This window comes from Parus major, chromosome 3 (assembly GCF_001522545.3).
Source record: "Parus major isolate Abel chromosome 3, Parus_major1.1, whole genome shotgun sequence".
Taxonomy (NCBI): Eukaryota; Metazoa; Chordata; class Aves; order Passeriformes; family Paridae; genus Parus; species Parus major.
Genome location: NC_031770.1, coordinates 94,676,305 through 94,692,081, shown reverse-complemented (window position 1 = coordinate 94,692,081; position 15,777 = coordinate 94,676,305). Strand labels below are relative to the sequence as shown.

Genomic DNA, 15,777 nt, shown 5'->3' with positions numbered 1-15,777 from the left:
AGAGAGCTCTTTAAGCTATCCTTTGGTTTTCAAAATTAAACTTTAAGGGTTTTTTTACTTGTTTCAATAATTGTGACAGATGTTTAAATTGTATAGCCTTAAAATTACAAAATTTCTGGTACTGGTCATGTTATCAAAACAGAAGACTTAAATGTAAAAAACCAATACCATTCAGCAGTGAAAGTTTCAGCTGAGTAACTGAATGCTAACTGTATTCTGTGAAATGAAAGGAACAAAACAAAACAAAGGAACAAAACAAATTTCTTTCCAATAGGATCCACTGAAGTAGAAACTGGGGAGAGAGATTGTACAAAAGTTATAAATACTGCTCAGAACATACTATGTTAAAGTCAAATTACCTGGAAAAATTTAGGCTCAGTATCATCTGGTCCTGTGGATATTTGCAAACCTAACTTGTACTGTCACGTTTCATAAAACTAGATCATTAATCTAGTTTATGACTAGACTTGTTGGTGTTATGACTTCTGTTCTTATGACAACTTCTACTGGATCGCATATGGTTCAGGAAATGTATAATTCCCTGATGAATTTTAAAAAACCTGTAATTTCTCAGTGGTCCTGACTTAGTAAAATGTGAGTATATATAAATATAAAATCTATAACAATTAGTAAACATGCATATATAAAACCAGGTAAAAATATTCACAATTATATCTTTTTATATAAATAAAATATAAATCAGCATATTTATTTTTTTTAAAAAGCCAGTCTCTGAGAGATAGATGTTAAGATCCATTCTTGTATGACAGCAGGATCTAAATCAGGATTTTCAAATGCTTTGTTGTACTTTTCCTTTCTGAAGTAGAGCTTAGAGTTTTATGAGGAGTAAATGTTACCGGAACTATCTGTCTGAAGAACACATTTTGGCAAAGAGTAATATTTTCCCAATTTTCTCTTCAATTTGAAGGTATTCATCACTTAAAAGCTGTTCTTTATATCATAAAAAGAAAATTGTGCACATCATTTTTAAACTGTTTCTTAGGATTTTTTATTATCTTGTTCTTTGTGCAATTGAAATTCTGGAAATTATAAAAACAATTTTGTGTTATTTTTTGTGCTGTTTGTGATAATGATTTGGTTTTGTATTAATATACTAAAGGTTGGAAAGAAAGAAATGTAATTGTTTTGTTGTGACACTCAGAGGGTCCTTTTTTTCTGCTTCTCTGCTTTTCTGTCCATCTGTCTTCACTCCATATACCTTAGTCTTGGCAATAAGGCTCTTTAGTAAGCTTCCTAACCTTATAAGGTTGGTGCAGGTAAATTGGTAGAAACTTGATAGGCTAATTCTTCCTAAGCCTAAAAATCAACAGTTTATTCTTCAAGAGAGAAGACAGTTTGTAATTGAAGGTAAACATATTATTACCATTTCAATATACAGAATACTAGAAGATTTGGAATCAGAAGTGAAAAAAATGAAGGTAAGTTACAAATGAAAGAATTCAGGAGGAGATATGGCAAAATACATAATATAGGTTAGCTATTAAAAAAAAACCTTTCCAGATAAAGAGAACATGTATTAGACATTTACAGAGCAGTGAACTAGAAGATAACATGAAGGAAGTGAAAGAAATAAAACTGGGGAATGAAATTAACTTTGCCAACACCATTGTGTGTTTGCTTGGTATGAAATGCATAGATGAGGAAACAGACATAAAAGGATTACCATAAGCATGCGGTAAATGATAACTAAGACTGTATGAGGTGTGTCAGTTCCACAAATACTAACAGGGAACATGCAAGTTTTGTTTTCTGTCTGTTGAATGAAGTAGTAGTGGTAGATGACGTGTTAGAGGTTGGCCAGAATGTGGAATTTCTGACCTCACCCTTTCAGAATGAGATTAGGTCTCATTTCTTTCTGTGCCTTCTGCCACTTTTGCTGTCCTTGTCATGTTACTTTGTCCTCTGGGCAACTCCAGTGATTCCAGATCTCTGTTTTTTGTAATTCATGTTGCTGGTTCCACTGTATCCTTCATGTTCCTATGTAAACCTGTCTTTGGGTGTTAATTTACTTATGAAATTTGACTCTACAATGCCTGTTAATTTTTGCTTTTTTTCCCCTCTAGTTCCAAACAAATATATCTGGATCTTACTTTCCTTGAATCACATGATTTTTAAGATGGCCCATTAAAAAAAAAAAAATGAACCCCCCAATAATATCCTCATAGGCAATCTAGCAGGCTTTTAAATTAAATTTTCTCCCAAATTTTCTGGTAACTGATCACCTATTTTTTAATTTATTAAGTGTATGATCTCTAGGAGCCTTGCTTGGGCTTCTGGAAAAGAATGTTTGTTTGTTTGTTTGTTTTTTTAACATTTCTAGCAATAGGTATTAGTGATTGTCCAAAAATAATTTAATGTCTTAATAGAATATATCCGTTTTTCTTCTTAATCCACTGTTTGTTCATCTCCTATAAAATTCTAATATTCAGCTCTGTAAGAGAGCTTTTAGGTAAATTAAATGATAAATTATTTTTTCCCTAGTTGTACTAAATTTGTTTTCTGATAATGTAACTGAGGTAAATTTTGAGAATGTTTGTTAAAATTTAGCAGTGTTTACAAAGTTTTACTTCTATAACTCTGTATGTGCACAGTACCATTTTAGAGGGACAAATATTTTTTGAGTGAAACTTATTTGTACTATATATTGTCATGTCTCTCTCCATTAGGCAAACAATTATATATTCTTCTTTCTGTTAATATCCTCAGTGAAACAGCTGCGTAATTAAATGGAAGTCTGGTTAATGCATTTGTCATAGAACATGAGGTAGCCCTGAGGTTGCTGAGGTTTCTCTGTGAAGGGAGGATATGGTTGAGGAGGATATGACTGAGGATGGTTGAGTTTCCTGCAGCTGAGGGTTTTCTGGTCAGAATGGAAAAAGTGCTGGTTTAAAGCTGAATCCCAAATAAAGACTCACTGCAGTGGCTTGGTAAGAACTCCTAAATGCTGCTCCCTTCCATGAAGTGTGGCCTGCAATCCTACAGTCATTATCCTGGTCTAACTCACCTCTGATTTTCACTCTCTGCAGTGTTTTGTCTGCAGAGAGTGAATAAAAGTTATATGAATTATTGTGGTAAAACATTTTAAAAATCTGATTAATATTTTTTGAATAAAATTGTTGAAATGCCCACAAGACATAATTAACTGAGGGTGGTTATCCAGTCTGTCTAAGCCTACTTTAGTTCTGTGGTCTGACCAGAAGTTTAGTACTCAGAAGTAAGAGGGATTTCCACACTGCCAAGTGGAATTAAGTGTATTAAAAAAGATAAATAACACTTCAGCTGTTCAGTCCTCAAAAATTTCTAAGGAGTGAAAAAGTATGTTTAAAATTCTCACAGGAAAATAAGATAGGAATTGAATATCAAACAGGAAAATTAAGAAGAGAAAATTGTAGTGACTGTGGTCCTCAAATGAATTGGTAAATCTGAGCCAAAACACATATTTTAATACTCATGAAATATTTTTTTTCAAACAGAATAAAAACCAGTTCCACATATAAAATCACAGTTAGCAAATTATTTTTGAAGTTTTTATAGTAATTTCGCATGACAGTAGTTTTTTCCTGGTTTTGAATATTTTAAAAACCTCAGAAATTTTTACTTCCATGTTACCTGTTCTTGGAAGTATTTTGCTTTTTTATTCAGATGCATATCTACTTAAATATAGCACCCAGGAATCTCTGTATATTAATGTGTCAGATTCTCAACAAGCAGTGCATTGGAAAAGTTAATTTAGTCTCAAAGGAAAGATACTACTCCTTATTGCTCACCAAAGTTGTCATTAGTTGATTACCAAATACCTACAACTTCTTTCCTTGTTAGGGCCTATTGTGAAATGTTGCCCATTGGCACATCAGTGTAAAAACTACCACCATCTCCAGCAGAGCCAGTATTTTTTCTGTTGCACCAAAAGGAGTTTGCAATATTTCCAGTAAGTTACTGAAAACTTTAATTATGGAAAACCCAAAACCACTACTAATAAGATGCCTGCTAATAAAGTCATTTGTGGTACAAAGTCTCTTCATCCCCTTTTCATAGAAACCCATGCCTGATTAACTGAGTTTCAAATCATTTGTCAAATAATTGTGAAAAAGTTCTTAACTGCAAACCTGTGCCTATCCTAACACAAAAAGAGTGACTGACACTGAGCCCCCAAAGTATTTTCATTGGCTGCCTCCATGCAGAAACTGTAGTCATCAGCTAAACTGAGATTTTTCTCCAGTACCCTCTCACTAAACCATCCTTACTGCTAAGAGCATGATGAACATGATCACATACACTGATCCTTCCTGATTTGTTTTAATTCCATAAAAAAGGTCTAGACAACAGACGTGATCATACTGATACTCCGCATGTTTATTTTGTTTATATTATAGAGTACCAATGGGACCTAATGTCCATCTTCTACACAATGATAAAACAAATATAGAGTGCTGCTTTATGGATGTGATACCAATATTCTAACTTGTATTTTTTTTGTTAATATCACAAAGGTGACACAGGCGGAGTTACAGAAATTTCTCACTTTTCTTTGTTCTCCAAGTCCAGTAAAAGACTCACAATCCTAATTTGAATATTTGTACCAGTATTCAGATGGGATATTTTAAAGAAAACAAGAGGCCAGTGGCATCAGTGTGTTCTGGTAAAGACACTTCTAATGCAATTCTGTCCCATTGAGTTGAATTTATTTTGACATTTGGCCAACCAATCAAGAAAACAAGGGACAAAAATCCAGTAAGTAATACCAAGAGCACTGGGAAGCCCAAGTCCATTTGGGTATCAGCCTCAGGGCCTTCAAGGCCCCAGACTTTTGTCTTTCCTGCTAGTCATTTGGGATGAAATCTCAAGGACAGAATATTTTATGTTTTTAGTTTTTGATTTGTATTTTTTTTTTCTAATATGTAGTTGAAAAACTGTCTTCACGTGTCAACTTAATTCTTCTTTTCCACCTTCATGTAGCTCTTGTTTGTGTACTAATATTACTGATTGTTTCTTGTTTCAGCTATTTGTACAAGAATGAAATCCAGTCAATTGACAGGCAAGCATTTAAAGGACTTGCCTCTCTAGAACAACTGTAAGTGCCTTTTCTCTTCTGTGCTGTCATCTCCATGGTTCCCCTGCAGAGGAAAAGTGCACGCCTTGACCCGTACATCCTACCTGCATGCTCTGCATGTCTGCACTCCCTGGGTTGGGCAGAGAGCCCCATAATCATCTGCATGTGAAAAAAACACAGTTGATCTCTGTGTCAAATTCCTCATTTCTATGTTTGTCTTTCATTTGTGATTTGCATTCCTGATGTCTCTATACATTGTTACCTAGCTTTGACAAAGGAGAATTATTATGGAAAATGTTGAAAACTAATGTGTATTGCTTAGAGATAGATTCTGCTTTCATTTCTGCAGGTTTTTATATCTCAGTTCTTTTGACTGCAGCAGTTACTTTGTTTTGTGCAGCATAACTAAAGCTGAATTAGCCTCTGCAAGTTCAACCCAGTTTTGTTATATTTTGAAACAAGAAAAGTTTTTAAATATAAACCTTGCTATCATTTGTGTTAATCATTGCCATATACAGATGTTTAAAAAGTAAGGATGTTCATCATTTGCAATGTAGATGTTTCAGTAATATCCTCCAGAAAGATTAATTAAAATCATACTTCTTTTCCTGTATAATGAAGAATAATTTCCACTGAAAAAGAATGAAGAATGCAGTCCTAAACATGAAAAAAACAGTTGCATTGATTCCATTAAGGTCAACTATATTTTGTTTTATACTCACTGTGGGAGAGACATTGACTTGCTGGCGTGAGTCCAGAGAAGGGCAGAGAAGGGGCTGGGGCACAAATTCTGTGACGAGCAGCTGAGTGAGCTGGGGTTGTTTAGCCTGGAGAAAAGGAGACTCAGTGGAGACCTTAATTTCTCTCTACCACTACCCTGGGAGGAGGTTGCAGTGAGTTGGGGAGTGGTCTCTTCTCCCAGGTAACAAGCGACAGGACAAAAGGAATTGGCCTCAAGTTGTACCAGGAGAGGTTTAGATTGGATATTATGAATTGGATAAAATGAAAATTTTTTTCATGGAAAGGGTGGTAAAGAATCAAATCAGGCTGCCCAGGGAAGCAGTGGAATCATTCTTCCTGGAAGTATTCAAGAAATGACTGGATGTGGCACTTTGAGTTCATGGTTTAGTGATGAACATGATAGTGCTGGTAGGTTGATGTTTAGACTTGAAAATCCTAAACATCTTTTCTAGCCTTAACAATTTTATGACTCTGATCAGAAAGCATTGTCCTACATTCATTGTGATAATGTTTAGAAAAAAGAAAATACAATGTAGCTGTTTCACAGTTTGACTACCAAAAAACAGTAGTAAACAAATGAGTTTTGCAGTGTATAAATTGAGGGCTGAATATAAATTTTTCAACTCCTGAAAGCTATCAGTGTATTACAAGTGTTCTATATGTAACAGTTTCCTTGTTACTATAAACCTATAATAGTTATTAGTAGACACTGAGTATATATGAAATAAAATGACACTTCATAGGGGTACAAAATTATACATGCTCCTTTTAGAGTGCAATAGATGTCTTTTGAAAGAGGAGCTTTTATGTAAAACAGAAGTGTTAATTATAAAAAGTATACAAATATCTAATGTTTTTTCTTAATGCCTTTCTCCTCCTTTTGCTGTAGAAATTATTTCTGCACCATATTGACGGCAACTGGTAGAGTAGATGGTACTTGCATGATAATAGCAATACTTAATTTCTGTGTAGAATTTGGAATACTGGGGCCCATTTATTGAATTATTGTTTCCAAAATAATGTTCTTTCCCATGCCACAGTGGGATGCAAGTTGCAACATTTGTCCTTTTTTCTTGTGCTCTTTTTTTCCTGTTGATCTCTGTTATTACTGAAGAGTATAAATCAATATTAAACACTTTCTGAATATACTTTTCCACTATATGGCAGTTAAGCCTCTCTGCCTATCAGCTTAAGCTCATACTTTTGGGACACCAACATTATTCATTATGAAACTGAGGTTCAGACTCATGGCTTGAGTCTCATCTCTAGCTGGGAAGTGTGGAAATGGAGCCTGGCAGAGTCACGGCTCATTGCCTGCCCATGGGCCATGGCAGCACCTGCAGCTGCTGGGGAATGGGGGGCAGGTAATTCCCCACTGCCTGCATCAGAGTGCACTGCTTTTTAGAGCTCTTCTCTCCTAAACAGAGAGCTTGACAGGAGGGAAAATGGGAGCACATGAAGCCAGTGGCAGGCACAGAAATAAATATAATCTCTTTGAGATTGTCAGTTTACAAGAGATTTGGCATTTATGCATCTTTGCATAAAAATATGTTCTGACTCTACAGGGTCTGTTTTATGACATTAGCTTTGGAGAAAAACTGCTGACAAGACAAAAGTTATTCTTGGCAAACAAATTCCCAAGTGCCCTAATTTCAGTTTTGAACTGTATTGACAGAACTATGTCGATGTTTCTGCATTTGAGGTCTCTGTGGCCTCAAGTTATCAAAGACATTTTGCTACCGGTTGTGTTAACTCAGCCAAATGCTGTTCTCAATGCTCAGCAGAGTTCTCAGAAGTACGCACTCTGGACCACATTTCAGGGAAAGATTTGTTTCACAGCAATTTCTTCTACTCCAGTGGAGCAGAATTCAACTGATAGTTGCTTTTTAAAAAATACCTGAACAGCAAAGCAAACACATTTTTGCTGGTTATTTCTGTTAACAGAAACTAAATGTAGTTAGAATCAGGAGGCCTGTTGCATGTATGAGGGACAAAACCCCCCAAGTATTTACTGCAGCTGGCAGGTTCCTCCTTAAATCTCTAGAGCAGAATTCTTAGCTGCTGATGTAGTCAAAATAGCTTTTCCTTTGGAAATTTCTGCCAAGGGAATAAGAACTTTGAATCAGATCTTGAAGCCTATTTGTGCTAGGGTGAATTCTGAAGAAAAATTGGCAATTTCAGGTACTTGAACATGCTGAGCCATATATCTATTTTGTCACCTAACTTTTCACCTGTGACTGGCCATGAGGGGAGGGAGTCAGCTGATGAAAAGTCGCTGCTTAGTACCAGTTTAGACACTGGTAAATCTGCAAGACATATGTTTGGGTCTGGCAAAGGCAGCAGAAAGCAGCAGGAAGCTTACATTTTTTCAGAGCAGCAGCCAGAAGGCAGACAGAACACATGAAATGCAAGGAGGGCTGCCTCTGTGTGCCTGGGCTTAGACAACTGCTCTGTGCCTCTGTGTGCCTGGGCTTGACAGCTGACTCCCACCTGAAATGTCACAAATACCCCGCTTGGGAGGTCATGAGTTTGGATCCCAAGATCTAGCTTTAAATGGAGTCAATTTCCAGATGTGTGTACATTGCTTTGCTTCCAAATATCTGTCACATTTTGGAGATCTCAGCTTATGAGTTGTATATATCAGGGACAAAAAATGTACTCTCCAGTATTTAACAATGGGATACACAATTATTAATGTTATTATTTAAATCTGTTTACCTAGTCCTAGCTATGCATTTTCTTTTAACTTTCATATTAACATACTAATTTTGTTCTTTATAAGCTATTATTAGTTGTGATGTAGTTTATGTACACATTTACATATTTAGGGGGAATTAATAGACAGAAACCTCAACTAACATAAGGTGATACGGTTTGTTATATTAAGTTGATTTACCTCAACTCCATTTCCAGTATTTTTGAAGTGGCTATTTATTTTTTTTTTATACTACAAGTTCCTATGTTTTTTGCATAACTCTATGTCAGCAGTTATGCACATTTAACACAGTGGACTCTGTGTAAAGTTGCTGCTAAAACTATCTGTGGAAAGGAATAATGAAAGATAATTAATTAATAAACAATCAGACAAATCCAAAGTGGTGGGGTCTTGAGGAATATATCTTTAATATTCTACAAGAAGATCAGCTAGGGACAACAATCTGGAAACAGATACTTGTCTGGCCTTATTTTAAAAGTCTTCAGTGCAGATTCCATAATCTCCTTAAGTATCCTGTTCCAATATTTTATATCATTACCACAACATACATTTTTATCTTTTTCCTAATGGTTTAAGGCTGCTACTTCTTGTCCCTGAGCAGAGAAAGCTCTTTGATGAATATGGAACATATATGTTTGTTCATTCTCTTTCAAACAATCTAAAGGGCAAACATGCTGTTTAAATATTCAGAACATAGATTATACTCAGCCAATGGGTTAGCAAGTACTTCCCCAAAGATGTGATGATACTATTAGAAAAGGAACAATCGGCATATATGATAAAAGTTCTCCTCATCAAAAGCTACAAAGATACGTAAGACATAATCCTAAATATAGTGCTGTGAAAAATTCCACTGGGACTGAATTTTACTGTAAATTTTTGTCCTATAAGATTAATAATAAAAAAGACAATCCTATGCCATGTTTATTTGAAAAAATCTTCCTCTCAAGGTGTTTCATTTGGATTTTTTTTCCCTATAAGTATTTCCTTTCCTTCTGTTTAATTCTAGATAGTGAGTTTGGGATTAAGAAAGAGATGTAGGTATTTAAAAATCACTCCTGCACTCTTTTTCTTTCAATTTTCATTCTGAAAGTATTTTTAATATTTATCACATATTTATTACATTAAATATTTATTACATATTTTAAATATTTATTAGACTTTTTAATATTTATTACATTTATTACATTACTATTTTAGTGCTTTGTACTCTGAACATAAAAGATGACTATAAAGATATGATAGTGTGAGATTATTTCCTGAATATGATTACCTTTAACGTGAATTTTAAATCCAAGCAATTACCATATTAATTAAAATATCAAAATATACCTTTACAGAACTTTAATGTAGTACACAAAAGAAAATAATAGAAGTGATAAACCTAAGTGATAATGCAGGAATAAAGTGTAGGTCATTATGCCAGGTATTTTTTATTCCTTTTATTGTAGACTTAAAATGCAATCTGGTTTCTGCATCTATTTATTTTGAATTACAAATTATTTTGGCCAGATATTTAACACCTTGTTCTATTAATAAGTTACGTGATAGGTTGCTCAGGACTTTTTTAGGTCTAATAATTTAAAGATCTGCAAAACCCACCTAACTTGTGTAGCCCAACTACTATGGAGCAGTTAAGAGTATTTTATAGCTGGATTTCAGTATTTGATTTTTTTGAGCTACTTTAGACAAAGTGGTGTCTGATGAGGTAAATTTAACTGTTCTTTAGCACCTGAATTATTGAGTTTGTATCTGCAGTGATGTGGGCTTGTAAACAAGACAAGGTTTATAATAAAAATATATTTTTTAATTTGTTTGGAAAAATAAAGTGACTTCTCAGGCATATATTGATTACATCTGTAATTCTAATAGTCCTGAGTACTAAACAGTCATTATGGTTGTTTCAAGACTTGCAATGTTATATGCTACTTAGAATACCTCTCTCAGGTGGTTTTTCTCTCTTTCTAATTTCACTCTGATTTGTGGCCCTGAAGAAGGGGTTGTGTGCCTCAATGTGTCTGCTTTTACCAATGTTTATTCAAATAAGATGTGCCTACAAACTTTGCCTTCTTGTCAAAGAAGTGAGAGAGATTAATTTATTTGGAATATAAAGAGATGTGTTTGCAAGGTGCTCACAAGACATAAAAATGTCTTATAAAAAACTAAGAAAGCTAGAAAGGAAAAAATCACTGCTGCATACAAAAGCAGTAGTCTTTGTAACTTTTTCCAGAATGAAAGCTGCTTCAGAGGTAACAAACCCTATAGTTGTGCCTGGTTTTTCCCTTTGTCCTCCTTCATTGCAGTGATCCCCACCTTGCCTTGCCCCCTCCCATATGCTGATCCTGAAAGGGGGATGAGCAGAGCCCTGGCTCCTGCCAAGCTGTGCCTGCCCATCTCATGGCTGGGCCATGCCCAGTCCTTGTCCTGCCAGTTCTTCCTCACTCTGAGGTCTCTCTTCTCTCTGCTGGCAATTGGAATGAACCTTTCTGGAAATATCTGCCTTTGAGATCTGATTTAGAAGAAATAGCCATGTATTTTCAACGGGGAGATGAAAACTGGAATTCACAGCAAGGTGATGCAGTCCTTGATTGTTCATGCTAACAAGACCATGCTCTGTGCTCAGTGTTTGCTGTGGCCAGGCGTTGCACTGGCAGTAGGCAGGCTTGACACTGTGATGTGCTTGATCACGGCCGTGCTGATTTATTGGCTTTTTCCGTGGTCCCCATTCACTGCTCCTTGGCACCGCTCGCTGGCTGCGCTTGTCCTGGGAGGCTGCCAGGCATGTGCCTGGCTTCCCTCTGCACGCGCCTTCCAGGGCTCCCTGCAAGGCCTTGGCCAGAATCACCACTTCTTCCCGCTTCCCTCTCTGCCCAGCCGCCATCTGGCTCAGCTCAGGAAAATCCCCTTGTCCTTGTCCTGCTCATGCTGAGGGGTTGATGTTTCAGGAGATACTGAGCTCTGAGTTGTTCTCACTGTTTTTAAATAATAGGCTTTTTTGTTCTTCAGAGCACAGTGAATTCTTGATATGCACATTCTCCAGAGGTTCCCGAGTTTGTCTGAGGTCTAATAGGAAACTTAAAGAGTTTAAAGAGTATAAAGATATAATCAGGTTCCAAAGTCTATAAATCATTTTCACAGTTTCTTGTGCCAGTCTTATCTATTACATTTGTTTTGTCATTTGCAAGGTTAAGGAAAATAGTCAATGCTGGAATGATCCTGTCTTTGCAGTCCATTTTCACAATACTTACAGATAAATAGTCTGGCTAATTGTTTTGTTAACTTTTTCAACTTTACAGCATTAACAGCTGTGTAGATTTATTGTTGTATAATGCTAATAGCTTGCATAAGCATCAAGAGAGCATCAACAGCAACAATTGCTAGGAAGCCCTTTGTCTAAAGCCAAATTAGTTAAACTTGGGTTTATATTACAAATTTGGTTTTGAGATTATTGACAGCTTTAAATGCCAATGTTCATGGACTAGGGAAGGTTATTTCTCAGCATCTTTTGAAATTTTGACTCACGGAAATGAAAGCATTTGCTCACAGAAAATGTTATTGTGCTGGAAACTGTAAATGTTTTCTAAATAACCTCTAACATTTTTCCTAGGAAAAAATAATAATTTTCTTTTTTTTGTTAAGTTATTCCAAGCATGCATACAATGAATATCATTTTGGCAAAACAGTGTTCAAAGTATTGTCTTTAAAATCTCCAAAGCAATGGAGGGGTTTTTTGCTCATATATGTACACACACTCACACTCAGTGTAGTGATCTGCAAACCCTTCTTTGTTTGTCATGTCTTTTATTTCTCAGATTCAAGTAATAGATTCAAGTATTAGATTCAGATGGTAACAGAAAAAAAGCTGCTACATCACTATGGCCATTTAGATCTGTAAAGAGTATGGAAACAATAAATTCTTTAAAATATTTCGCCAATTAAGAAAATTGTTTCAATATTTTTCTTTTTGTTTAACATATTTTCAGGTATCTGCACTTTAATCAAATAGAAACGTTGGAACCTGAATCCTTTACTCATCTTCCAAAACTTGAAAGGCTGTAAGTTTGTTTTTCTTGGGGTAAGATTCAGAAGACAGCTTGCTTCCTTGTTTGAATTAAATCAAGCGTTTGAAACAAAAAATAATGTTTTTATCATTGCCACAGATTGTTTTTAATCCATTTTTTTTTAGTGTAACTACTACATAGTCTTTCCAAGAACACTTTGCTGAGGCTGACCTTGGAGGCATGCAGAAGTGAGCATTGCCTGTGGTTTATTTTTGCTTTGCAAAACTATTTCCCAAAGATCTGTGATCAATGTTTGGCCTAAAATAAATGTTATGAATGAAGAACTAGACAATTTATTTAGGACCTTTTTTTTTGTTTTTTAATTTCTAATTTGAATGCTTATGAACTCACTTCCTTGTAGTTACTTATGGCTTCTTTATCACCACATGGACATACCCAAGTACACCTTGGAGGCCACTTAAAAAATCGTAGACAGTGAGTTGCTGAACAGGTTTAATTTTTTTTTTCTTGAAAACCTTCCAGAAGTATGTAAATGAAATGAATGCATCACAAAATCTGAATTATTACATGCATATTTCTGTGTTTTTAACAGGTTTTTGCATAACAACAGAATAGCTCATTTGATTCCTGGAACATTTAGTCACTTAGAATCTATGAAGAGACTGTAAGTAAATTGAATTATCATTGAACTAATGAAATATTAATTAACCCAATTAGACTGTATCTTCTCTTACAATATTTATCTTCCTTGCAAATGCCTTTTATGGTGTAATTCTTTTAAATATTGAATGTTTTTTTTCTTAACTGTGCTCCAGTTGTTTATGTGCATAGATTGAGAACATTGTTTTATATCTGTTTTCTTTAGTTACTGACTAAAGTTTATTTCATATATTGGATTTGTTTGTAATCATTATTTTATGGAATAAATAATATACATAGATTGTTCTTTGGGCAATAAAAATAATACATATTCTTCTAATAAAAACTACCAGAATGCCTATAACCAAGTAAGCATCAACTGTACTGCATGTTGGGCTGTTGTCTGTATTCACAGATGAAGGCACTGCTCCATTTACAGAACCATGTTGGTCCTAGCAGGATGGCTGAGGCTTGCTAACAGAGCTGTGGCTGCTCCTTGTTTTGTGCAGGCGTTTGGACTCCAACGCTCTTCACTGTGACTGTGAAATCCTGTGGCTGGCGGAGCTGCTGAAGACGTACGCGGAGTCTGGCAATGCTCAGGCAGCAGCTACCTGTGAGTATCCACGGAGGATCCAGGGAAGATCAGTGGCCACAATAACACCAGAAGAACTGAACTGTGGTGAGTTTGCCACTTCCTGGTGGATTGTTTAATAGGTTGCATGTACTCAAGCTGTATTTTTTGGGGGAGTTAGAATTATTTGTTCTGTTTATTAACACTGACCACCTCTGGTTAATATTGGTTATACCTAAAAATCTGCATTCCTTTTCTAGTTTTGTGTACTTCTGGGTGAATTGATTGCTTTTACCCTTCAGCCTTTCTTTAATGAAACAAATATAACCATGTTTGAAATTTCCCCTTGAAGAACTAAGGGTGATTATCCTGAAGGAGTTTATTTTTCCCTTTTGTATTTCAGTTCTGATCATAACAGGATTGTTAGCTAGGGTCGATGGTGTTAATATTATTTGGTGTTGTTTATTCTCTTCTATATAGGTGAAAGGAAAGAAAGGTGCTTTACTGAATTGTTCCTGATGGCACAGTTCTTGCCTTAAAAATTTTTGTTGATGTAGGAATTGGGATTGGGCCACTGAATTATTTTTTGACTCATCTATAATTACAAGAAGTGCCCCACACAAGCACTGAAATCCTCTGCCACTGAGGATTAATGGACCTCTGTAATCCTTCTGTCTGTATGCCTTCACCCTAGGGGTACAAAAGTTTGGCCCCATGGGCACCTGGGACTTGGTCCTGCACCTCTCCTGTTCTGAAATCAAAATGCAGATTTCTCATCAAGCTATGGGCATTTGCCTGCCCATCCACTTAATGAAGTAAATAAGTATAAATATAATAAGTACAAAATAAGTAAATTTTTGGTTATGTATTGGATATAATTCTGATCATGAGAATTACAACCAGAAGCACCTACAAGGTTCTTGAAAAAAGATAGTACAAATCTGGGGTAAGAATAATGCACATGGCATCCTACCAGCTCTCTGCATATCTAAGGAGTCTGAATATGGAAACTGCAGGAAACAAGCTGTACAAATTATTCTGTGAGGCAGGTTAGGCACTGATACTTATCTAGAGGAAGTTATTTTAAATTGCATTTGTGCTTGCTGCTTTAAAGTTTTTCCTTCATAGGCAATTTGAGGCTTTGTTCAAATAAATAAAACAGCCACTTTAGAACCTGATACAAATTTGCACAATCTATTTGCAGTCTGCTGAAAGGTCCTAAGGAACAATGAAGGAGGTCAGAAATCCCACAGTCACTTTTGCACAGGGAAAAGTGAATTTAATCCTGACTAAGCATATACATATATTAAGTCGTAAGATTTATGAAAAATATTTTTTACAAGGTGTGTGGAAATATTTTTGTTTACCAGTTTTTAGCAGTTTTAAAATAAGTATGAGTTCTTTGTATGTTTTATTGTTGATACAGAGAGGCCAAGAATTACATCAGAGCCTCAGGATGTGGACGTTACCTCAGGGAATACAGTGTACTTCACTTGCAGGGCTGAAGGCAATCCTAAACCAGAAATTATCTGGCTTAGAAACAAGTAAGTTTAAAAGAGGAAGAGAGAAACTTGATATAAGTACATTTGCCTGTGTGTGTGTGTGTACATTTCTGGGTGCATGTCCATGTGCAGTGTATGGTAATATGTGAAATAGTCACAGCAAAAACATGCTATAATTAAAATAAGCATATGAAGTAATAATGGCCCATATCTTTTTTATTAGTAATTCTGAGCATCTAAGTTGGTAACTCGAAAGTATTATTACTCTAGTACTATTTGTAAGATGTTCAGCTGCAAAGCTGCTCACACCTGTAATACTAAATCATTTATAAATGTATCAGGCAATCCACTGTGGACATGTTGCACGTACAGTCTGCAGATTACTCAGCATTTGCATGTGTTTTGGGGCAGAGAAAAAAATACCTTTTTTTAAGGACTCCAGCTGGATACAATCAAAATTTCAGAGAACTCCTTCTAGAACCCTAGCTCCTCTTGAGGTAGCTTCTCTCAAGGTG

General features: G+C 35.5%; 1 protein-coding gene across 2 annotated transcripts in view; it reads left to right on the top strand.

The window, feature by feature from the left end:
* The window catches only part of PXDN (peroxidasin), an 82,554-nt gene that overhangs the window by 29,126 nt on the left and 37,651 nt on the right, over window positions 1-15,777 (top strand). For both annotated transcript variants that reach the window (XM_015620480.2, XM_019006130.1), the window contains exons 4-8: window positions 5,021-5,092; window positions 12,512-12,583; window positions 13,143-13,214; window positions 13,699-13,868; window positions 15,187-15,304. In XM_015620480.2, the coding sequence (XP_015475966.1) occupies window positions 5,021-5,092; window positions 12,512-12,583; window positions 13,143-13,214; window positions 13,699-13,868; window positions 15,187-15,304 (504 nt within the window). The remainder of the gene's footprint in view (window positions 1-5,020; window positions 5,093-12,511; window positions 12,584-13,142; window positions 13,215-13,698; window positions 13,869-15,186; window positions 15,305-15,777) is intronic.